This window comes from Euprymna scolopes, chromosome 3 (assembly GCF_053919585.1).
Source record: "Euprymna scolopes isolate OS-2025 chromosome 3, ASM5391958v1, whole genome shotgun sequence".
Classification (NCBI taxonomy): domain Eukaryota; kingdom Metazoa; phylum Mollusca; class Cephalopoda; order Sepiida; family Sepiolidae; genus Euprymna; species Euprymna scolopes.
This window is the reverse complement of record NC_136484.1, coordinates 91,470,951-91,495,950: the sequence shown is the minus strand read 5'-3', so window position 1 is coordinate 91,495,950 and position 25,000 is coordinate 91,470,951. Positions and strand designations below refer to the sequence as shown.

At 35.2% G+C, this 25,000-nt stretch overlaps 1 protein-coding gene across 1 annotated transcript in view; it reads right to left on the bottom strand.

The window, feature by feature from the left end:
• LOC145257514 (pendrin-like) overlaps positions 1-25,000 on the bottom strand; it is a 169,312-nt gene that overhangs the window by 115,381 nt on the left and 28,931 nt on the right. The window contains exons 4-6 of the mRNA XM_080115665.1: positions 23,518-23,726; positions 12,399-12,563; positions 1,013-1,168 (exon numbers count right to left, since the gene is read on the bottom strand). Coding sequence (XP_079971791.1) covers positions 1,013-1,168; positions 12,399-12,563; positions 23,518-23,726 — 530 coding nt within the window. The remainder of the gene's footprint in view (positions 1-1,012; positions 1,169-12,398; positions 12,564-23,517; positions 23,727-25,000) is intronic.

Here is a 25,000-nt window from a genome sequence, read left to right as displayed (position 1 = left end):
TCAATAACATTTTCTATTCAGATATAAATATTAACAGAACAAAGTCCCTTAAAATAGCTCAATAGTGTAACCCTAGAGCTATAAATATTGTTTTATATATTTTACCACTTTATTCGTCACTGGGAATAGACATTCATTATATTCGCAGCAGTATTATCACGAATGGGCTGATGGGGACTTGCTATTTTAAAAGTCTGTCCGTAACAGATTAAGTACTAGATAGCATTCAGTTCTCAGTGAAACTATTCCAAAACTTGAAGGTTCAATCCTCAATGCAGGCGATACGATTAGAATTGTTTAAGACTTTTACCCGCTCATGGCTGATGGAACAAAAGTATGCTACCCCCGTGGATTAAATAAAGAATTTTATTAAAATTCTTCAGTTCGACAAGATATATCTGAAGAGGGACAGCCGAAATGTTGTGAGAATAGCACTTAATATTGTCCGAATAATCCAAAGGTCCCATTAGTTAAATATAATTAATACTAACCTCAATTACAATCAAGATCTACATGTTCCTTTATTACATTATGGTACAATGTTTTGCAGAGAAAATGTGATTTCTTTTTTTTTTACAACAGAGTAATCACGAAGCAAGGTCTGGAGGGCACTCGAGTATAAGGGTTAATGCATGTAAAATAGTCAGTGAAACAACATCATAATGAGTGGTAGTAGCGAAAATTGGGTAGAATTTGATTATTTGGGACAGCTCGGCAAGAACTTGTTTACATTGAACTAGAAAACGGCCAAATTGCTACTGTGAGAGCACTGTTGAAGTAAATAGTCAGCATGAAAGCTATCCCACATTACAGGGTTCCACAGGTGAGCAGTTCTAAGAAATAAAATTTCTCTACAGAATTTGCGTTTACATTTAGGCACAGCTAAAGAGTGGGGGGAACTTTTCGATATAAATATTTAAAAAGATGTTATAACTAAATATTAGAAACGAATTAACATTTTGGGTTCTAATTGCAAGAAATGAAGAATGAAAAACATTCCAGCTGTACGTACTATTATCAAATCGATAGGAACGGGGATGCGAAGCCGATGTCGAAACCGTTCGTTAATTTGACTTTTGACCGTGTAGATCGTGATAATCGAAACCAGTGACAAGAGTAGTTCTGGATAATGGCAATTCGGTATTTGAACACAAAGGGCGAACAGAGTCTGAAAATATAGGGCGAAATTAAAGCATGGTATGAAATAAAAAACAGACCTAGTATAGAATTTAACATAATATAGGAACAATCAATTATAAATAATAGATACGTGTTATGGCTCTGAATTAGCCACAATAAAAACAACGGTGTAAATCAACACGTGTATTAATAAAAGACAAACGAAGGATTACAGAATGAAAATAGTGTTTTGCGTTCCACCGAACAAGCGAGGTTAACTCCGGAACTAGAGCCCTACCTGGGATGTTTCAGAGTTCCGATATATATGGACGATGGTTGAGTCCATTCAGAGGTTGGTTCCTCCACAACATCCACTTCCTAAGCTGATTTTTCCAGGTGTGAAATCAGTATTTTTTTCTTTTGGGTGCAGACCAACAAGGAGTACTTTCTCTTTCTGCCGGAGTGACTTGGTTCTGGCATGATTTGTGGAGGTTCTATGTCAACAACGTCATATACTGTCTCGATTGCCGCTGTTCTTCCTGTGGTGGTTCTGCTTGATCCTCGGGGGTGCGTTTCCTTATTTGGTTCATGTGCCTTTTATCTTCGAATTTTTGGCCCTAAATGATGTATGTGACATTGCCGATTCTTTTGAGATCGTATTCTGTTCCCAAAAGGAAACGTTGTTCTTGAAATGCTTAAAATAGACTTTATCGCTGAGGTTAAATCATTTTGTGGGCATGATAAAGGGTCTGTGTTGCATCGCGTGTTTATCGAAAATTTATTTGATTTTTAGCCCAAACATGATTTCCGCTGGGGATCCAGTATCTGGTAACAGTCAAGCGACAATGCCATACTGGCTAGCTTCGCTAGCGACTATTATATCAAATTCCCGGTTAAAATGAGTTAGGAACAGTTTTGAGGTAAAGATTTTTTTATTTCTTGAAATAATATCTGGCAATATGATGTCCTTTCTTTAATAATTGGCTAAGTGGTGCGCACAGTTTGTGCATGTTGGAAATAAAGTGTTGGTAATAATTTTCCAAACAAAAGCTTTGTAGTTGTACTATGTTTTCCGCTGCCGGCATCTCTCTAATAGCGGTTGCTCTGTCCGGATTTGGGCGTCAGCCATCTTTATCACTGATATGTCGTAGGTACTTGATTTTTTGCAAGAAGAATTCACACTTGTCTTCTTTGACATTAAACCCATAATTTTGTATTCAACTTAATACTTGTTTGATATGGCTTGCGTGTTCCTCCCTGTTTTTGCTCGCTATAATGATGTCATCTAAATATGCGATGGCGGTGTCAAGGTTGCCTAGCATGGTATCCATGACCTGCTGGAATATAACAGGTGATACCTTGACCCTCAAATGCGAGCCTTTCGTATCTGTACAAACCCCGATGGGTATTAATACAGAGGAGGTTAGCGCTTTTGCCGTTTACAGGAATTTGTAAATAAGCATAGCTCCGGTCGATTTTAGGAAAAACTTGCCGCCATTTAATTTCGTGAACAGTTCCTCTGGGCTGGGTAATGGATAGTGGAAGTCTTCGTTGAGTCCGGTCAAGAAGTCGGTGCAAACGCGGATTTCACCGGACCTTCTTTTACATCGACTGCCGGCCGCGGCCCCAATCACTGTATTGAATTTTAGACAGTATACTGGTATTTTACAATCTGTTCGGTTCCTGATTTATCTTGTTAAAGGATGCGAAAAGGAGGTTGTGTTTTTTTGTTCTTTTTTTAACCGGTTGTATGCCCGGTTTCAGCTTAAAATCTGCGGCCATTTTTGTACATCTCCCAAGATCAGGAGTGAATACATTTGGAAATTCTTCCTTAAAGTTAGTCATTAATTTCTTAGTTTCCTCTGGATAGGCTTTTTTTCTTCTTTTTTTTCTTTTTCTTTTTTTTTTTTTTTTTTTTTTTTTGCAAAATATGGAGATAGGTAGTTCTACAGGTTAAATTCATCATCCAATCAAAGCTCAACAGGTTTTCACTATTTTTTAATGCATATGTTTTGAGCTTTTTAGTTTTTCCTAGCAAGGTGACGTTTATGATTAATTCACGCTTAAAATTAATTTTAGTGCCTTTGGAGGCTTTTGTCGTTCTATGGGTTCTTAGAATAGTATGTTTTCGTAATTTCTCCCACGTTTTGAAGTTTAGCATTGTCTAACTGAAATTTAATATCCATGCTGAGAATTTTGACCGTTACGTATTTACATAGGCTTTCTTCTAAGGCATCTCAGATTATGGTTTCGCGCACTCGGCTTTTGTTCTGATTTTTCCTGCAGTGAGAGCTTTTGTGTCCCATTTTATTACATAAAAGACATTTTTGTTTAGTATGGGCGATTCTTGACCCAGTGTTTACCACCAGATCTGAAACAAGGGCTCAGTGCTTTTGTTTTTCAGACTTTTGGGGGTAGTTTTGTGCGTACTGCATTGTATTGTAGGTCGGCAATTTTCTCTTGGTTATTTTTTTATATTTGCGATGATCGCTTCGGTATTTCTCGCATCTTTTTAATTATCTCCACTTTTCGACAATCCTCAGTCAATTTTTGCAGTGCCAAGTTCGATTCGTTTTCTAACTTCGTTAGAACTCTGCACCTGATTTCCACATCTTTTCCAAAAAAACAAGGCGGGTTTGTGTAACTGTACACATAGATTCGAAAAAGTTGTCAAAAAACAAATATATAACAAATAAATGTTATCAAAGGCAAGATAAGTTACTTTTCTATCTAACTGGATATATTTTTCGTGTTTTTATTCAATGCAACATATTTATTCAGCTCGAAAAACATAGTGTTTACCGATGTATTGGAAAATTTAAAATGGCGCTCAACTCTCTTTCACACGGTAAGTTTGGGAAAATGAGTTAACAATAAAAAAATATGCCAAATACTGTTAAAACCCCACCGAATATATCAGCCTATGTTACGGTAACATATATTAAGCGAGTTTCTAACAGTATTTTGTTTAGTTTTTTTATTTATAACTCCTTTTCCCAAACTTACCGTATCCGGACGCCATTTTAAATTTTCCAATACATCGGTAAACACTGTATGTTTTTCGAGCTGAATAAACATGTTACGTCAAATAAAAACACTAGAAAATTATCCAGTTAGGGAGAAAAGTAACTTATCTTGCTTTTAATAACATTTATTTGTTATATATTTGTTTTTTGACAACTTTTTCGAATCTATGTGTACAGTAATACACACCCAACAAGGCATTTAAAATTGTCTGATGTTAATTCCGGCAACTTCAAGTTATCGCAATGTTTGTTGACTAAACTGCGTACGTGACAAAGTCGTCATTATTGTCTTTAGTCACATTTAAGCATCTCTATCTCTTATGAGATAGAGACGTTCTGGGGGAGAGTAGTTCTGTTAGCAGATTTACCGTCTCGTTGAACGATAACTCCGCAGTTTTCCGTGGCTAGATAAAGTCCACGAATTTGTTATGTTCAGTCATTTCAAGCTTACGTAGTAGCAGCCGGGTCTTCTTCTGGTCAGACCAGTTACCACAGTCGATATTGAAAAAGTCTTCATATCTCCTGAAATAAGCTGCGGGTGATTTTTCATCTTCTTCGTACTTGAAATTATCTATTGCAGATCTTATCGTATTTTGGGAAAAAGTTTAATTATTTTCCGACTCAAAATTTATGTCAGTAAATCATCTGTCCGTTGTTAGCACTCGGACGATTGTTTTTGATGTTCCATTGATTGCTCGGACCATCGTTTCTGTAATTCCACTTGGTGTTCCTCTAGCTTTCCGAAAACAAAAACGAATTTTAAGAAATGAAATCTGTTGCGGAAATGTTTTAAGTATATTTTCTTTTCGGCATAATTATTACAAGAAAACGCAAGTAATCGAAAGCTAACGTTTGTAATTGTAAACAAATAAACACCACCCCGTAAAAAAAGTAAACACTCCCACCGACAAAACGGTGGTCATAAAGTGGTTGCTCACTGCACTTTAAATTAATATAGAAAAATGATCCCCACTTTATGTAAGTGTAATTTCTTAATATCTTAGAAACTATTTTTACATGGAATTTTAAACGTTAGTTCTGATTTCAGCGCTTTCAAAAACTCATAATTGTAGTATCTTTTAAGGATTTTATGAGGGTGGAAATCGGCAACGTTACCGGAAAATCACAAATGTTCTTGTTCCTCAAATAAAAAAAAACGACTGTGTTTTTTGCTGTCATTGTAGGGAGGAAAATAAATGGGAAGATCAACAATGTACATGTGTTTAAAGGCAATAAATCTCGAGAAACATTTTTGGCAACCCCCTTTAAGAAATAAACAGACGTCTTTCTCACCTAAGGAATAAGTGGCCATAAAGTTGGTGCTCATTGTACTTTAAATTAATATAGAAAAGTTAGCCCCATTTTTTTTAAACGGTAATTTCTTCATATCTTAGAAACTATTTATTTCATGGAATTTTAAATGTTATTTACAAATTCAACGCCCCAGAAAGCCTATAATAGCAATAGTCTTTAAGGATTTTATGAGGGTGGAAAAGGGCAACAGTACCGGAAAATCATAAACGTAATCATAAATGTAAATGCAGTGTGTGTATTATGTTTTTTGTCCCCAAATTAAAAATAAAAAACGACCTTACAACCTCCCACAAAAAAAGTGGCCATAAAGTGGATGTTCATTGTACTTCAAATTAATATAGGAAAGCGATCTCCAGTTTTTGAAACTGTAATTTTAATCGTTGTTTTTTTATTTCAGCACCCCCGACAACCTATAACAGCAATAATTTTTTAAGGATATTATAAGGGTTGAAAGGGCAACATTACCGGAAAATCAGAAATGTAAACGCCGTGTGTTGAATTTGTTTTTGTTTACCAAATTAAAAAAAAACGACCATGTGTCATCGTGTGGGGACAAGTATAAAGGAACAGCACGTAATGTGATTAATGGCCAGAAATCTCAAGAAACTCACTTTGTTTATGTCTTTGACGAATAAATCGCCGTTGTAGTTGTGAGGAAGAAATAGATATTTTAGTATTTGTTAAGCAAAAAAAAAAGAAATAAATGTACAAATAAACGTTTAGGTTTCTAGCAGGAAAAATAGCAACACAGAAAAAGACGTATGCGGGTGGTAAGGGTCAACATTACCGGGAAATCGCAAATGTTAACGTAGTGTGTTTGATATTTGTTTTTAGTCCTCAAATAATAAAGCGACCTTTCAGCGTGAGGAGGCAACTAAATAAGAATAGCAACAATGTACACGTAATGTGATTAATGGCCCAAAATCTCAAGACTTCTTTCTCCAAATTTACAACATGGCAAGGAAGAAGAAAAGGAAAAAACAAAAAAACAAAACAACACACTAAAGATGGAGTCTACTTCTGAAATATATTTGTGATGAATTTCAAACAAGTAACATATGTTTATTTTCTTAATATTACGTTGTGATTTGGTTTCAAGCGCACTTGATGCGTATTTTATTTTATTCAAATTAAAACGTTTCTATATGAACTTTCATTCTTGACGTTATTCTCGCGTTACCTATGTACAGTTCAAACATTTCAAAATACAATCGCGAGATACAATACGCGGCTCGATACAAACAGACTTCTTTCTCCAAATTTACAACATGGCAAGGAAGAAGAAAAAGAAACAAAACAACACACTGGAGATGGAGTCTACCTCCAAAATATATTTATGATAAATTTCAAACAAGTAAAATATTTGTTTATTTTCCTAATATTACACTGTGATTTGGTTTCAAGCGCACTTGATGCGCATTTTATTTTATTCAAATTAAAACAACGTTTCTATATGAACTCTCATTCTTAACTTTATTTATGTATATGACGAATAAGTCAACGTAATAGTCGTTGTGGCGAAGATTTTGGTTGTTTTTGTTTTACGGCATATCAACCCTTTTCAGGTTATTTAATGCCGAATCCGGTGATTTTGAATACATTTTTTTTAATAGAATATATTTGTTTTTTGCAAGTTAGTTTCTATTTAACCCATAGTTGGGACCCTAATAGGTACTACCACTCCGCTCAGAGTGGACCTGGGAGCTATGGCGATTATGGGTGGCTCCACACTCCCCAGAGCCCGCAAGCTGGGGCCTCACCATCGGATATAGTTTAAGGTCATAACCAGGACCGTTGTGGCGAAGAATTTTCCGTCTTAGTAAGTGGAGATGTAGAAAAGGCATGTAAAAATAACTGTTAATAGGCCAAATTTTAAAAAGAACAGATGAACCCACTTCAGTGCCGCCAGGGCCTCGGGCTCCGTAGCCCTGAATTCGTAACGAGCTAGTCTAGTTGCCTCGAGGTGGAGAGAGTCAGCCAAATAGTTACCAAACTCCTGGACAAGGAGGTTGAGTAGTTTGGTGAAGCACTCTTTGAAATGTTCTTGAAATTTCTCACTGATCTCTCGAGTCGATTCCAAGGTACGTCCACATACGTGCTTGATTTTTCTAATGTATCTACCCGAGCGACGACTTGAAACTTCCTTTTGCTCATTCGTGTTAGAGTTCACAAAATTCACTGGATAAAAAAAAGCAATTGTTATTTTGCATAAAAAACTTGCCTAGTTATACACAGAAAGTAGAAAATGGAGGCTGCCTTTATTTCCGGCGGCTCCATAATTTTTTTCTATTGGTCACTATTTTGTATTTTAGTCATAACAATCCATGAGTGATGTTTTTGGTAAAGGGGGAGGAATTGCCGTTTTTTGGGTCGACTTTGTTTTGAGTGTGTGGATATGTTTAATCCTCTCATAGTATTCATCATCACCATCATCATCATTCAGCAGATCGTTCACCTCATTAACTGATGTGGTGTGTCAACCCTAAGGATAATATTGAAATCTTTCACTTATTATAAAGACGGGGATAATACGTGTCTCGTCATCAACACACACGTTGGGCGCAATTTGCAGTCGGATTTACGTATACCCACACTAACCCTAACCCTAACCCTATACCCACACTTTTTATTTGTTGTATTTGCTTTTTCATTCAATGTATTTTGTCTTGACTAGTTACAGAGTTGTGTCTTTCTTCCGGACTCTTACGGGACCACAACATTAACCCTTATCCTTGAGTGGTTTTAGACTTGATATCTGATGACTCTTTAGAAGAAGACAAAATAAATTGAACTGTATTTTCGATGAAAGGTGGTATAGAAATGCGAGATGCACTTGTGTATATTAATCGTAAACGAAAATATCGCACGGAAAACAAAAGCAAAACCTCTTTTAACGCAACAGCAAAAGGAGTTATTTACGTGGAAGAAAGTTGAACAGCATCCGAGTGAGGAAAATGGAGAGTTAAAAGTTCTTTGGCCTGTTGAAGATCGGCCAGCAGGTATCTTCAGACGAAGATCGTCAATGATGGGGCGTACAGTGAATAGGGACAGGAGAGAGATGGGATGTCTTTTTTCGTCGCTTCCAGGGTTCTCTCTGCTGACCGAACGTGATTCCCAAAGAAGTTCTTAGGGAGACAGATGGGATCAATGAGCCTTGTAACTGATTAGCCAGTGTGTGGCCAAATCACCTAGCAAGAGCATTACTTCGCGAGAGAAAGTCTATATTTTATTTATGAATCCTACAGTATAGGCTAAATCAGCCGAAACGTAATACGAATATCAATGTTGATGATGATGATAGTTTAACGAAAAATCATCATCATTAGCAGCAGCGGCAGTAGCAGCAGCATATTTGATTTCACATACGTTTTACATGTTTCGTTGGTTCTGTCACGCTGCATGCAGCAGAGTTCATCCACGAAGTAATAGCTCCAGAGCTTCTCCAAGATTGGCGAAACTCCTGTGAGGCCAACTGAAGACGTGATTACGCTATCAGAACTGATGTCGAATTTAGCTTCAATCTACAGATCTACGGTGTTCGCCAACAAATATATTCTATTAAAATATTTTTCTTCAAAATCTTTAGATTCGGCATTAAATAACCCGAAAAAGGGTTGATATGCCGTAAAACAAAACAACCAACCAACCAACGGTGTTTGCCACTGGTCCCGGAACAGACCGCCCATAACCATCCAAATCGCCGTGGACCATTGTGCATGGTTTGCGTTCACCCGGACACTGTATCTTCTATAGGAGGAGCCAGCTCAACCCATCTTGGATGACTGTTGGGCGGTTTTTAAAAATTGACTTCCAGACTGACCCATCTTGAATCATGTTTTTATTTATTCCTGTGTGTTTCAATTCCACAACGAATCTTATTCATTTTCATAATCGGGGCGAGATTTTTATAAACCGGGTGTTCTTCCTGGCGCCAACCCAATGTTTTGTTGAGACCCTCTTCTCTAGTCGATTTTTGACCACCTGCTCCAAAGTTTAGCGAGAGCAATAAACAATAACAATAAATGAAAATAACGACAGCTCCTCATTCTCAAAGATATTTTTATTAGTTTTAAGTGTTAAGTTTTACACACTTATGGTAGAGAGAACAGTACATTTCAGTTTGTTCAAGAAATGACCCTGAACTGATTATCATGAATAATCACAGACATGCGCGCAAACATACGCACTCACACGGCATTTGTATTGTCGTTTTTATACTTTATCGTACAATTTCTTTGTATACGACTGATTTGCAGATTAATTTCAATCAATTTGAAGAATTTTCTGTTGCATATATCACCTTTTAATCTAATGTATCAAGACCAAAAAATATTCGAGGATAAGGTTTAATAGAGATAGCATGTTTGTTAGTTGAGAGATAAAGAACCTTATGAAAGGATTGGGAATTATTGCAGGGATTGTTCGAATACTTGTGAAGACATTTCCTAACGGGAACCTGTAAACATTGGATTGGGCCATGTTGTAATCTGAAGGGAAGCAGTTTCGTAGTAATTGCACAGATGGGAAATCTGATGATGAATACTATGAAAGGATTGAAAAGCGCCACTTTCCGCCTACTGAAAAGAACAGCCAACCCAGGAAATAGCAAGTCCATACATTCCATAAGCGATGTTTTTGACCAAAGGGAGAAGAATTGCTGTTTTCTATCAAAATGCTGAATATTTATATATATATATATATATATATATATATATATATATATATATATATATATATATATATATATAATTATTAATATATATTATATATATAATTATTAATATATATATAATAAAGAATAAATACGTTTCTTGTTAATTAATACATTTTTTACTAATAGATTATAATTTATCGAGGCCAAAGGTACTCGAGAATAGGATTAGTGTGATGGAATGATTGTCAGCTGGGAAATGAAAAGCGTGATGAAAGGATTGCGAATGATTGTTGAGATTGCTCGAATATTTGTGGGGACGGTTCCTAACAGGGACATTTAGACATTGGATTTGCATAGAATAACATCATAATCTGCAGGAAAGAAGTCTCGTGGAAATGAGTTCCACAGCCCGAAAGTCCTGGGAAGAAACGCTGTTTAAACATTATCTAGGAGTAGTATAACTAAAGCTCAATTTTTTAGTGCTAATATTGGGTTTATAGGAGATTATTCAAGTTGCTAAGAAGATGTGATTTGTAATGCCTACAATTTATTGAAGTTTTATTCTTTTTATTTAGGATCTTGTTTCTATTCTTTAATGTAGTAATATAACGTTTTTTATTAAGGCAAATGTAGCAAGGTGAATTTAACAATTTGCAATTACTAGTTTTCTTTAATATGTCCCATTTTACAATTGGTGTTAAGTTTTGTTTAATTAATTCTCTATAGTATGGCGAAAGCGACTCTTTATCTTAATAGTAAGGAGTATTAAATCCGTCTTTTTTTTTGTTCGTTTTATTTTATACTACAATCTACAAACATGTGACATGTTTGTAGATTTTTTAAACCGAAAGATGAGAGTTTTCAACGCACAAGTGAGAACGATTTGAGTTTTATATTATAATAAATTAGAATATATAACCCCAATCGTCTTGATTGGTTGTTGACACAGTCCCTCCGGTTTACGAGGTTTGGTTTCAAAAATCCTGTGCATGCATAAATAAATAAAAGCTACAAAAGTCTTTTTAAATCGGCAATTTACAGATCGTCTCCTTTCTTATTTTACTTATTTTTAAATATATGTATATATTTTATTTTTCTACACTTCTTATATAAAAACGAATATACATAAATAAATAAAACCGAAAATAACTTTTTAAAAATTGTTTGTGTTACAAATAACTAACTAAAATCAAATAACTAACTAAAATCGTTACGTTTAAGTGTTTAAGTAGATTTTACATTCATATATCACAAAAATAGAATCGATAAAAAAATCATATTTACTTGCACCCCCACCGAGGTATAGGTCAGATTGCGCGATAAAAGTTGCGTATATATTTTTTTTTCGCGTCTAAAATATTCAAATAAAAACAAAACTGTTAATGCGTTTTGCTTTTCTACATTCGGCATTTTCCGTATTTCAATTTTTCCTTACATTTCTGTAAATTACTTTTTTAAGAATCCCAAGATTTATTTAAGTGACATCAGCTATAATCGAAACCAAAACCAAAACTTATGAAGAACATATATATCTATAAAAGTGACCGTATCTGTGTGTGTCTGTGTACATTTCCCTATGCAATAACTGTCAATTTTAAGTCTACAGACTCGAAATTTGATATGCAGGGTACTGAGATTTGGGAACATCTTTGTGATCTGTTTTCGGCCATAAATTTGGCTGTTAAGGGGTCAAAGTTCAACGATGTGACCTTTGAGAACTCTACCAAACTCCTCCGACAATTTTTGGTGTAGACACTTGAAATTTTAGATATAGGTTCCTTGGATATGGATCTAACTTGATTTGAGCCCCAAACAATAAATGTTAAGGGGCCATAATAGGGGTCAAAGTTTTAAAAAATTGACCTCTGCAGTCTCTGCCAAATTACTCAGTCAATTTCTCGTCTAAACATTTTTAATTTGACATAAAGGGTAATCAGAGATAGGGAAAGCGTTTTAATCGGTTTGATTGTCTTTTTTTGTTGTTTTTTTTTTTTTTTTTTTTTTTTTTTGCTCAACATACACCTCCAAACACTCAGGCAAGGCCGGACACCCATTCTAGTATATATATATATATATATATATATATATATATATATATATATATATATATATATATATATATATATTCTTGATCCATTTACGTTATTGTTAAAAGTATATTCTTTCCGTTACATAGGTTCAAACATATAAACGTTGTAATTATTAACGAGAAATATTCAAAAAGCAAAATTAACTGGATGTATTCCATAGAAGAATACTTCCAAACATCTTGACTACGTACTTACCTTAGGTACAGAAAGGAATCCACTGTGGCGTGGAATAGAAACGCCTATAATATTTTTGAGCTGGTTTATTGCAACAATGAAACCGATCGCGGCCGAGAAACCGCTTACAATGGAGCTGGATAAAAGCTTTATAAGGGCGCCAATTCGACAAATACTCATGACAAGCTGAAAATAAAGAAAAACAAAATTAGTTTATTTGTTCATTATTACAGTTTGGCATCCTAGTTCTTATCACCTTTACAAGTGGGTCCGTGGCGTAACGGATAAAGTCCTAAATTTAATCAGGCTTAAATAAAAGTCTTCTGAATGTGGAAGCTTCAATCCCCACTATAAGTGACATTAAGAATATAATTAAAAATACTTACACTTCTACCCTATCATGACTAATGAAGCGAAAATATTCTACCTTCGCCGAGTAAATAAAAAGTTCAGTTCAAAATTTCCTACGGTTTCCAGAGACATCATGATTCCCAAATTCGACAAGTCGAACGTTACGTTAAATGAAACGTTCTGAGAATAATATCCAAAATAAGAACAGTAGTCCAAATAATTCAAATGATACGAATTAAAAATCCTCATCTAAAAAAATTCAAAACTGCACAATAATTGTGTTATTGTTTTTATCATTTTGATGTCATATTCTCAGACTAATCCTAACCTTTAAACGCCATTGTATAAAACATGCACGTTATTAATACACTATTGACCACATAACATATATCTAATTTCGATAGTTCCTAAAAGATTTCTCCTTACCTCTATCTTATCACCAATATTTCTATTTTATTTTCTGAAGACTTTATTCCAGATATTATGTTTTGGAATTTTGGAAATGGAGATTGATTATTCGTATTATTTGGATTTTTCGGATGCAACCTCCGACCTTCTTAGGGTGTATCTTTTCGAACTCAGGAATCTTTATGTTGAACTCGGTAATCTTTGTGTTGAATTCGGGAATCTTTCTGTCAAACTCAGGAATCTGCATAGAATTTCGAATTGAACCCTTTATTTAATTCACGGGGGTAGCATGGTATCGTTCCGTCAAGCATAACTGGATAGAATTCATAAGTAATTCGCAATGACCCGTGACGTAGTAGATAAAAGACGTGGTACAAGTCAGTTGTACTTACACTCTTCTGTAAGGTTGTAGGTTCAACCCTCAACGCGAACGACGTTCGAAATACAATTTGATTCGAAATTCCGTGCAAATTCCCGGGTTCGTCAGATAGATTCATGATTTCGACAGAAAGATTTCCAAGTTCGACAAGATACACCTTCAGACGGTCCCTCCGACATTGCTCGAAGCGTTGCGAAAATTACATCTAAGATGAGAACAGTACTTCCAAGAATCCAAATAATACGAATATTCATTCCAGATCATTTGTATTTGAAGACAGAAGAAAAGAATGTATTTTAATTCATTCTCTTCGTTTCTCCATTCAAGTAAATAATATCTATTATAACATGACATTATTTTATCACGGTTAATGTTACCCTCCAGCGTATTTTCTCCGGGGCAGTTCCATCCATCATTAACAATGCTTCGAAGACAAGTATTTTGAAAATATGCTTACTTACTCTTCAGTAACTTATTTTCATACATTTTTTCTATTTCATTTTTTTTATGGATATCAACATTTTGGCCAGTTGTTTATATATATATATATATATATATATATATATATATATATATATATATATATATATATATATGAACAAATGATTAATAAAACATGTTAAAAGACATCTTGAAAAAGAGTTAAAAACATATTTAATTTTAAAAAGGAAGCACAAGATTGTCCTTAATCCGCAGAGTTTCGAAGAAACACTCTCCTTCTCATCAGAGGGCAGGAATTAGCAAAATGCGGGATCGGATTTTGCATGTAAAAGTATTTAATGAAACTACAAGTAAGTCTCAGATCTTACTTGGTTAAAAAAGGTGAGGTAGGGGAATAGGAGGTAAAAGAAAAAATGATAAAAAGATTTCACATGAATGGATAGTCCGGTGAAGGGTAAAAAATCCAAGAATGGTAAAATCCAAACACGGTCGAATTAAAAACTTGATTACTTTCTTTGACGTTCGGTTCCAGCGGCGCTGGGGATTTTTACCTCGGCACCAAAATCAATAGAGTCTAAACCAATTTTGTAATTACATTTTTCCTGTTGATTGCGGTATGATGCTGGTCTTGTGCAGGTCTGGAAAGTTTACCCGACCAGGCGTTGCCTTCTCTTTTTGATAAAGTGTCAGTTTATTGCTAATCGATTAAGGGGGAATACTGCATTTTTTTTTTTGAAGGCTAGAATTCTTCTCCTCGTACATGTTGGCTTTTCAATTCCACTTTCCTGCCCCTTGTGTCTAATATTTCCGCTGAGGGAGGAAGATAAATAGTCGGGCAATGATCAAAATGTAGTACGTATTTGTGCTCACCTCGATCTTAGCAGATTACTTTCAGGTAATCACTTTGTGATTGCCTAAGAGATGTCTAGCTACTAAAACGACAGTGATTACACATCATGGCTTATATCTTTTTCAACTGGGGAATATATATGTGAAGATGATCCTTTGTACGCGATAGCAGATCTTGCCGCGCGGCAAATAAACTTTAAAACCGTTGAATAAATTTGCACATGGCCGGAATCTAAATATTTAAAATCCAAAGAACTTAAATGAAAACGTTCTCTTACAGCATCCTTGAGACTAAAACAGTACGCTAGACAGCGTTTATGGTGAATAGTTGCGGCAGCAATGAGGCGTTCCCGGGTTTGAAATTGGACGAGGAAGATCATATCGCCTCTTCTCCTCCCTGCAACTGCTTTCTCAAAGAAAAGACGTTGCGAGTCTATCTCTGCGCTACCGTTATTATCATGGCATGTGCGCAACTGAGCTTCAATATATGGTTCTCCCCCTGCAAAATATTCACAGCAAACAATCGTCTAGCTTCAATTATTGTCAACAATTTTCCCCTACTGTTTATCTGTGTTTACGTCAAAACGGAAATTCCATGAACAAAGCTTATTTCCTAGAACTGCCCTCCTGTGGATCCCTTTATTATAGGACTGATCCCCAGCTGACTGCATCATGATCGTCTTCAATTCCAATGTAAACAAATTCTTGTTGAGCTGTCCTCTTAAATAATCAAATTCGATGCAACGTCTACCACTATCGATCACTATACTGTTGTCTTACTCATCACCTTACATTCATTAACACTTATCCTTGAGTGGCATTTAGGTCTTCATAAGTGGTGGCTCCCTTGTAAAAAAAGAAACTTATTGTGACGTTTGAAAAATGGGTTCCGATTTATGTTCGCTTCTCTTTTTATAAGATGATAAAATTAATGTTTCCCTCGGGTGTTAGGGACATTGTCCGGCGTGGGTTATTTACGATGAAACTCATAACCAACAGTTTTGAACAGACTTCTGGAGTCTTGATGTTTCAGAATATCACATCTGTGGTTGACAGAGTTATACATCATGGACGAATTTAGGAAAACTCGTCTCCGAAAAACTCGTACCCGGAAAACTCGTACCCGGAAAACTCGTCCCTTTTTGCTAGGTAGGAAAACTGGTCTCTTATTGAATAAATAAGGGACCAGTTTTCCTACCTAGCAAAAAGGGACGAGTATTCCGGGTACGAGTTTTCTGGGTATGGGTTTTCCGGGTACGAGTTTTCTGCACACCATCATTGACATATCTTGACAATCTTAATTTGAGAGGCATGCTCCGAATAGATTGTAGTGCGCTTGAGAAGAGTCACTTCGTTTGATCTGATGATTGACGTGTGGTGTATAGAGACGCCAATGTCTCTTCAGCATATGACAATTATTGGAAGAGTGGCGCCTCCGTCTCCTTGTTAGTGGAACATATTCTTTATGTGTTGGTAAGCATCATTCATACAGATGATGTCGGCAGGCAGAACGTGGCACATGTTGCCGTTCAAAAATTTGAGTTTCCGATTATAACGAGAAACGATGTTTAATTAATAATTTAATGTTCTTCGTATGATGGGTATTTAGCTAGTTGTGCCACATTTTGCAAAACAAAGTCAAGTCTCACCAAACAGCTAGAGATATTTTTATTGCCCTCAAGAAAACCTGTTCAGTTTGATCGGCTGAAAATGAAACTTTTAATTTGTTTATGAGTGACTCTCAAGAATATTGAAGTTAATGTTCAAATATGGTTATGTCAATATGTGTGTTTGTATATAATATGGAACACTCGTGGAGTTACACGGAGTAATTCGTTGTTCAGTTTCAAATTTTATGCTCTTATGGTAAGGAGAATAAAATGTGTTTGGGGTTGATATAAAACGAACTTTGTGTGCGCTTGAGTTCGTTCCCTATGAACTCGAAAACGGCTGGGACGATTTTTATGAAATTTCACACGAAGCTACTTTATGTGCCTGGCAGAGTTCTTACATAGGTTTTGTATCGAAATATCTTCGACAAGTATTGATAATCGATAATCGAAATAATCCGATAAAAGAAGGAATAGCGATTTTGGAACAAAGTTAACACCTTACATTACAAGTGCATCTGAGAAGTTTTATTACTACACAAGCCGAAAGGTTTGGCAAATAAAATCAACAGTATGTTCTTTGATATAACAGGGACGTGTTCGCAATGAGTGTTTCTGTTTAAAACACAGTTGCACCATGATACTTGGTGTTTTGTATTTTGAACTTTAACTCAAACCATTATATATAAGAAAATAATTTTATAAAATCAACAGTACATTCTCTGCAGTGCAATGTATACTACAATGTATTGTGAACTAAATAACTGCGAGGAGGCATGTGACGCTCCCCCACCCCCGGTGCACTGTGGTAGGTCCCCAACTAGAGCAGGTAATCAATCAAATTGATTGAAAAACTGGCAATTTTATCGATTTCGATGGCAATAAAAATATGGGAGTGTGAAATATTCGTTGATCATCATTCAATTTCGGGCAACATCAAGTTACTCTGCTAGTATTATTATATAAAAGGAACTTTGTCTGTGTGTGCGAGTCTGAGTTAGTTCCCTATGAACTCCTAAATAGCTGGTATGATTTTTTTAAATTTCACACAAGTGTACTTAATGTGCCTGGCAGTGTTCTTAGATAGGTTTTGTATTGGGATTTTTTTGATAAGTGTCGATAACCAATAATCGAAACATCCAATAAAGGAAGGGACGTGTGATTTTGACTAAAGTTAACGCTTTATACAACTTAACCTCACAATTGCATTTGAGGGGTTTTATTACCTCACAGACAGAAAGGATCGGTATATAATCTCAACAGTATGTTCCTTGATATGACAGAGGTGCGTTGGAGATGAATGTTTCTACTTAGAGAACAATTAAACTATGATACTTGATTTTTGCATTTTAAAATTTAATTCAAGCCATTATATAAAAATAATTTTATAAAATCAAAAGTAGGTTCTCGATAATGCAATGTAAACTACTGTGTCAAAATTGAAACTATGTTACTGTGGGGAGGCATGCGAAGCTTCTTCCCAGTGCACCGCAGTGTGGCCCCCAGCTAGAGCAAAAAATTAATCTCTTTGATTTAAAAATGGGCGGTTTCATCAATTTCGATGACAAAAAATTATGGGAGTGGGAAACATTTGTTGATCCTCATTCAACCCGGGTAACGTCGTATCACCCTGCTAGTTTGAACTACAGTTCTCATGTTGGTTGTTATTTTTACAACTCTTCAACTTTAATTTTAATCATAACTAATTTACATCGACTGAAACGTTTTGCTGCTAACATTCAATATGAGAACAATTGCTCGGTTAATCCAAATAATACAATCCATCGAATAGATCATTGCTATATATTGGGACCCTATATCAATAAGTAGCGATTACGTTTACTAGTATAAATTTTGGCGAAGATCACATTAGTACAAGTCAGCAGGACCTGGCGGAAAATGGAAAGATACCAACTGCAAGTAGTGTGATTGAAGTGGAGGTTAAAGATTAGCTCCCTATAAAACACGCTAGAAATACAGGGAAACAATATAGGAATAGAAAAATCGTCACGTGTTCGAGGAAGAACAGAGATTTTCTAGTTTATTTTCTTGTTAGGTTCGATACTAATGAAATGCGTCTAACAATGTAGAAAGAATCTAAGCGAATGTTAATTCGATGTCTGTCGTATGCGTCTCTCGATTCCCATCGTTAAGACGAAGTTATAAAAAACAAGTTAAGAAGTAATTAGTTAATTAGATATTAGTCTTTGAATATTAAATAATGAATTCAGTCCCTCTAAATAAAACCTTTGAAATCTCAACAAGTTTCCACTGTGTTTGGATGCGCAAATGTTTTTTTTTTGTTGTTTGTTTTTTTTTCATCTGGCTAAACAGATGAGGCCAATGGTTAAGAACCACGATGGTATTACGACTAGTCGAGGGCAACAAAAGCAGCCACTATGAATGAAAGACCAGAACGATGTAGTTCGTCATGTCGAGGGTACGTCCTCGACAATCAGTCCAACAGTAGCTTTGTTGCTGTCAGACTGAAATATATACGGTTCTATTCAGTTTCAAAATGTCCACTATCCTAGACTGTTGACCTTCTTCAGGTACATCCTGCCAAACGAGTGAAAGATGTACGTTGAACACTGGAACTTATGCGGAAATTTAAAACTGAGCCCTTTTAATTAGATTTATTCTCATTCTGTTAAGTAGGAACGGGTAAAAACTTTTTTAAAATTTTATAATTTTTATTCTTAAAACACTTTTGCTTGATTATCAACGGGCCTTGGTGAAAGTAAATCACCAATACTAGATCAACATACGATGCATCACAAATGAGTATGCGAAACCTAATAGGTGATGGCCTTTTCTACTCCTTGCAACCTTTTTTCTCACAGAAGAGATGCTGCGAGTCTATCTATCCTTTATCGTTATTTTTATGGCAATCTATGACCCCCCCCCCTGCAAAACATTCACAACAAACACTAGTGATGTCCTCTACAAAGCATTCATAACAAATACTCGTCTAGCTGCAACCACTGTCCACAATTTCCCCCACTCTTCCTGTGCCTAAATTAAAACACACATTCCACAAATAGCATTTATTTTTTTTAACTGTCCGCGTGTGGAACACTGTATCACGGGTCTGATTTCATACTGACTACAACATGGTCGTCTTCAAGTCCAATGTAAACAAATTCTTGTTGAACGGGCCCCCTTAAATAATCAAATTCTGCACAATTTTTATTACTACTGATCGCTATGCTACTGTCTTTTTGGCCACTTCAAACTCATTAACCCTTATTCTCGAGTGGCTTCGGGCTTTGACAAGTGGTGTTTCCCTTGTACAAAAGTCTACAACTGCCATTAACCTTCACTACTTTGAAATTATCCTGGCCAGCATGAGGCCAAGAGGTAGACATTTACTAAAATGCATTTTCTTTGAACTAAGTGTTACTTGATAGCAAATGTTTCCATCTAATTTTTATCACATATCAAATTTTAGTGAGCTAGTAAATAGTTTGACCTTTTTACTTCTACATATAAGATCAGCTGGCCAATAACTAGATTTACTACAGGGTGATTAGAAAGTAACGCTATATATTTGAAATTGATTACTGCAATATAATTCTTCCAAGAAAGGAATAGGTGTAGGGGAGGAGCGAAAGTTGTGAGGCTGACCATTTATTTATTTTTCTTTAGTCCTCACATTGCATGAACGATATTTTTGACAATATGAAAAAAAAACTCTTTTCTTGGTCTGCGGTTGTTTTTATCTGGTGATATGTGAATATTATAAATCCTCTCATAATATTCTTCACTGTTTATCTGTCAATCTACCCAGCTTGTTAACTCTAGTCTTCAAAGGGGGTTTTAATATTGATAAATATTGACTCATTGGTAAGAAAAAAGAAAAAAAGTTCCTTCTGAAATCAGTTGATACGGTTCTTGAAAAGCTAGTGTCGAATGCTGGCACCCATATTGAATTCAAAATCACTTAATAATAGGGGGGGGTACTTTTCAATCACCCCATACATATGTCTACATTATCCCGGATATGTTCATAGCACTCAACACGGACTCACTGAATATTTTAGGCTACGTGATTCATCTTCAGTAGATATAGTTCGTCATGTCGAGGGTACGTCCTCGACAATCAGTCCAACAGTAGCATTGTTGCTGTTGGACTGAAATATATACATTTCTATTCAGTTCCAAAATGTCCACTATCCTAGACTTTACATTTTCTTTTGAGAAAGGATTAATGTATTGATAATTGATAATGCCAGAGGCACAACTACTTGGGAATACTAACAGCTCTGCTCAAGCATTTTTGTAGGTCAGAGTGTACTTCACCCAGTGGGTTGGCTTTTCCGAACTTCACATTACCTTGTGCCTAACCTCGTGCAAACGAGGTAAATAAATAAATATATAATTAATACCAGTCTCTATTAACTTGCCTCTCCACGAGGGCAGCGTTAGATATAAGATAGGTTTTATAGTAGATAAAATCCAACTCCTTAGAAATTGACATTCTGAATTGAGAAAAGAATGTTAAAATGCCTCAGTTTAGAAGGATCTATCAATTACTGACCGCAAGAAATTCTGTTCGTGAAAACCCATGGCTGTTAAGTAAAGGTTTAGTGTAGTGTCAGAACAGATACTACATTTTGCTCCTCGCCTCACCGGTCATAGTATAACGTAAAACGTAACATGCGGCCACAGCCAGATTGAACTCACTACACGAGTTTATAGTGTAATTCAAATCTTGTCCACAGCTGAAGATTTGCTGCTTCGCTAGTGCTATCAAGGGTATTTTTTTTTTTATCGTGACGCCATCATTAGATGGGTTGCCTACCACGGCTTAAAAGAGGCCCATCTACCTTCGAGAGAAGGATAGACCGCGCCAGTTTCCCAACCTGGTATTTTACCTCGCAGTACATACGGCGCCTCGCCTTCCAAAATGGCAACCCATCTTATACTGGTCAGGCTCAACGTTGCTTAACTTCGGTGATCTGGCAAGAACCGGTGTGTCAACGTGATTGTGCCGTAAGATATACAAGGTCAAATTAATGTAAGACTTTGTTGACAAATTCTTGACAATTGAAAAGTTACACATAGGAATTTCTTGTTCTGTGTAAAGTTTTACACACTTCTCGTACTGAGAATAGAACGCTTTGTGTTTCGAGAGTTTTTAGATGAGGTTGATAATATGCATTGCTAGAAGATGTACTCGGCGTTGTTCGGTATTAAAGTAATGTTAAATTCCTTTTAAAAAAAAATGAAGTAAAAAAAAACGGAAATAAGCTGAGACATGTGCATGCAAGTATTATGTTTTTTTCTAAACAGTTCACTTCTTGTAAGTAAAAAAATATTCGAGCTAAGATCGAAGCCAAAACCTAAAACCAGTGAGTCAAATACGATAAGCATTAGTCCAGCTTGACACGATCTTTAAAAAGTATTTTTAAACCTACTTATTCTTAACATAATGTGAACAATTCGCACACCCGTAGTCGTGTTGGCAAACAAATAAAAATCCGATGACCCCCCCAAGTACCAATTTTTGTATTTTGACCCCTTAGCAGCCCTTTTTCCGAATGAAAATAGATTAAAAAGTTTTCCACGCGTCTGAATACCCTATATACCAAATTCCATGTCTGTAGATCAAAATTTCGTTGAGTATATAGGTTAAGAAGTGTCCTCACATACAGATTCTCATTTTTATTTCATGTTAGTTGCTATTTTTACAACGCTCAGCTAATATAACTTTCGGCCTTCTGCAGATGCGTCCGTGCAACTAAACTATAACCCTAACCCTAACCCTAAACTATAAAAGTGAAATTCGAAAGTTTTAATATTGAATTTCAAGGTGCCTACGTGATTACTATGTTGCAGTAATGAATATATAAAAAATTGTTAACTATTCTGTTGTTTTTTTTTACCAAATTATAATCTTTGTAAATTATTTTAACAGAGAATACACACTTTCTCTCAACCGTGTAAAAAATACGTCTTCAAATCTTAAATTATTTTATTCTTTACTAGCAGGGAGGCCCGACGTTGCCCAAGATTGAATGATGATCAACGAATATTTCACACTATATTTTTATTGTCATCGAAATCCGTGAAATCGCCTGGGAGGAAACTTCACATGCCTCCTTGCAGTAACTTAGTCCAAAATATGTTATTCTACATTGCAATCTAGAGAACCTAGCGTTTCTTTTATAAAATTATTTATATAAACTTTTTTCCACTTAACGAAAAAAAAACATTAAAATATTTACGTGCGGGTTTGGAACCTACAGACCAAGTCATGTAAAATTTTAAAAAATTAAAAAAAAAAACGTAAATTTTCAAGTCTTATAAATTCTTTGTAGGTAATGGAAAAAATTAAGAAATTTACATGCGGAGTTTGAACCTACAGACCACGTCATGCAACAAAAAAAAAAGCACGCTATCAACTTATCTACAGATCTACAGTACAATTTTCAGGGCCTGTTGTTCTATCATTGTTGCTAAGCGACGATATGGAAAAATGGCTTTACCGATGATAGATAAATTAAAATAACGGTTTTGATTATCGCTTATCGGTAATTCGATAATTACCGATAATCAATAATCAAAACCGGTATTCTGAGACTAAACTTAGCTAAGATCACTCCCAGACTTATACACTGAAGTTCTGTAAAATATTTTAAAAATCCGTTCAACCATTTCGAAGTCAATAAGGAACGAACTCTCACGCATACACACAGAGACAAAGTTGAATTTATATAATTGTAGAGATAAAGGTCATTGCCGTTTCACTGATATGACCTGACTTTGTTTCGACTAGATTACACTTGTGTAACCTTATGCCAAAAATGACCTTTTAAATATCATACATTGAACATTTTTTTCTTTTTGACAATTGACCAAGTGCCTGGTTTAAGTTTCATAATTTGTATTCAAATGATCTTTTGGTGCATTTGATAATTATTTTATGTTGTTTCTGCATTTTTCACTAGGTGTACGTTTTTATCAAAATGATTTCTCGGTGCACACGGCCTAGATATTTAACACCTTGAATTTTTTAATCTGTTTGTCGACTGACCATGGCTTCTGGTAGAACAATGATAATGGTTAAATACCAAACAAAAACAAAAAAAAGTCTTACCTGAGTGATGCCACTTATAATAGTAATTGCTGCTGCAAACATCAGCCTCTCTTTTGCGTAAGCCTCTTCTGAAAGGAATATTGTTTCACTTGATGAGGTCGAGAGGGTGGATACTTCACTGTGATTGGCAGAGTCTAATATAATCTCCGTCGATTTAAAGCGTATTTCCATCAAGCTACCAAACATCAGTGAGATCACGACAATTGGACCTATTATAAACAAATTAGATAAAGTTATTGAAATATTTCAGAGGGAATTTAGAGTAAAAAATTATCATTTTAGCGAATTAATTTTCTACTTTAATTAAGGATTTAATTAGAGGAATATATAATTATGATAAAAAAATTCCTATATCTGTCTATCTCTATCTCTCGCTATATATATATATATATATATATATATATATATATATATATATATATATATATATATATATATATATATATATATATAACCAGCAAGTCTAGACCGCTCAATGAGAGCTATCCCAGATGTCGTACAGAGACGACTCCCCACGGACTTACTAACCTTTTCTGTACCACTAACCCTTACTTGATATAAATGTTTTTCTTATTCTAACGGAGTCGTCATGTTCCTACTTTCACCATTTCCGGCTCCACCACAACAACATAAAATGTTTCCTATATATATATATATATATATATATATATATATATATATATATATATATATATATATATATATATATATATATATATTGGATTGGATCCTTGCTAATGAAGTCAGAGATAGCTTCTGTTACCGGTTCGAATTAATTTATTAATCGTGACACCATACACTGATGTTCCCGGAAAGATGAAACACTGGTGTCTGTAGGTATTTAAGTATTATTATAATAAATAATTACATATATATATATATATATATATATATATATATATTATATAAAAGTGAAAGCGTCTGTGTGTGTATCTGCGTACATTTCCCTACGCAATAACTCTCCCAGTTTTTAGTCTAAAAACTCGAAATTTGATATACAGGTTACTGAGATTTGGGAAAATCGATGTGATTGTTTTTTGGCCAGAAATTTGGCGATTAAGTGGGCAAAGTTCAACGATTTGACCTTTGAGAACTTTACCAAACTCCTCCGACAATTTTGGATGTACGCACTTAAAATTTTAGATATAGATTCCTTGGACATGAGTCTAACTTAATAACTTGATTTGAGCCCAAAACAATAAATTTTAAGGGGTCATAATAGGGGTCAAAGTTTAAAAACATTGACCTCTGCGGTCTCTTCCAAATTACTCAGACAATTTCTGGACTAAATATTTGAAATTTTACATAAAGGGTATTCAGAGATAGGGCAAGCTTTTGAATCAGTTTGGGTCGAAACTTTTTAGTTGCCAATATATAAATGTATGTATGTATGTCTGTTTGCATATCTGTCTTAAACTTTCAATAGAGGCGACGGAATTTACCAAGATCAGTATCGTTTTAAAGTTCGACCTTTCGTACGACA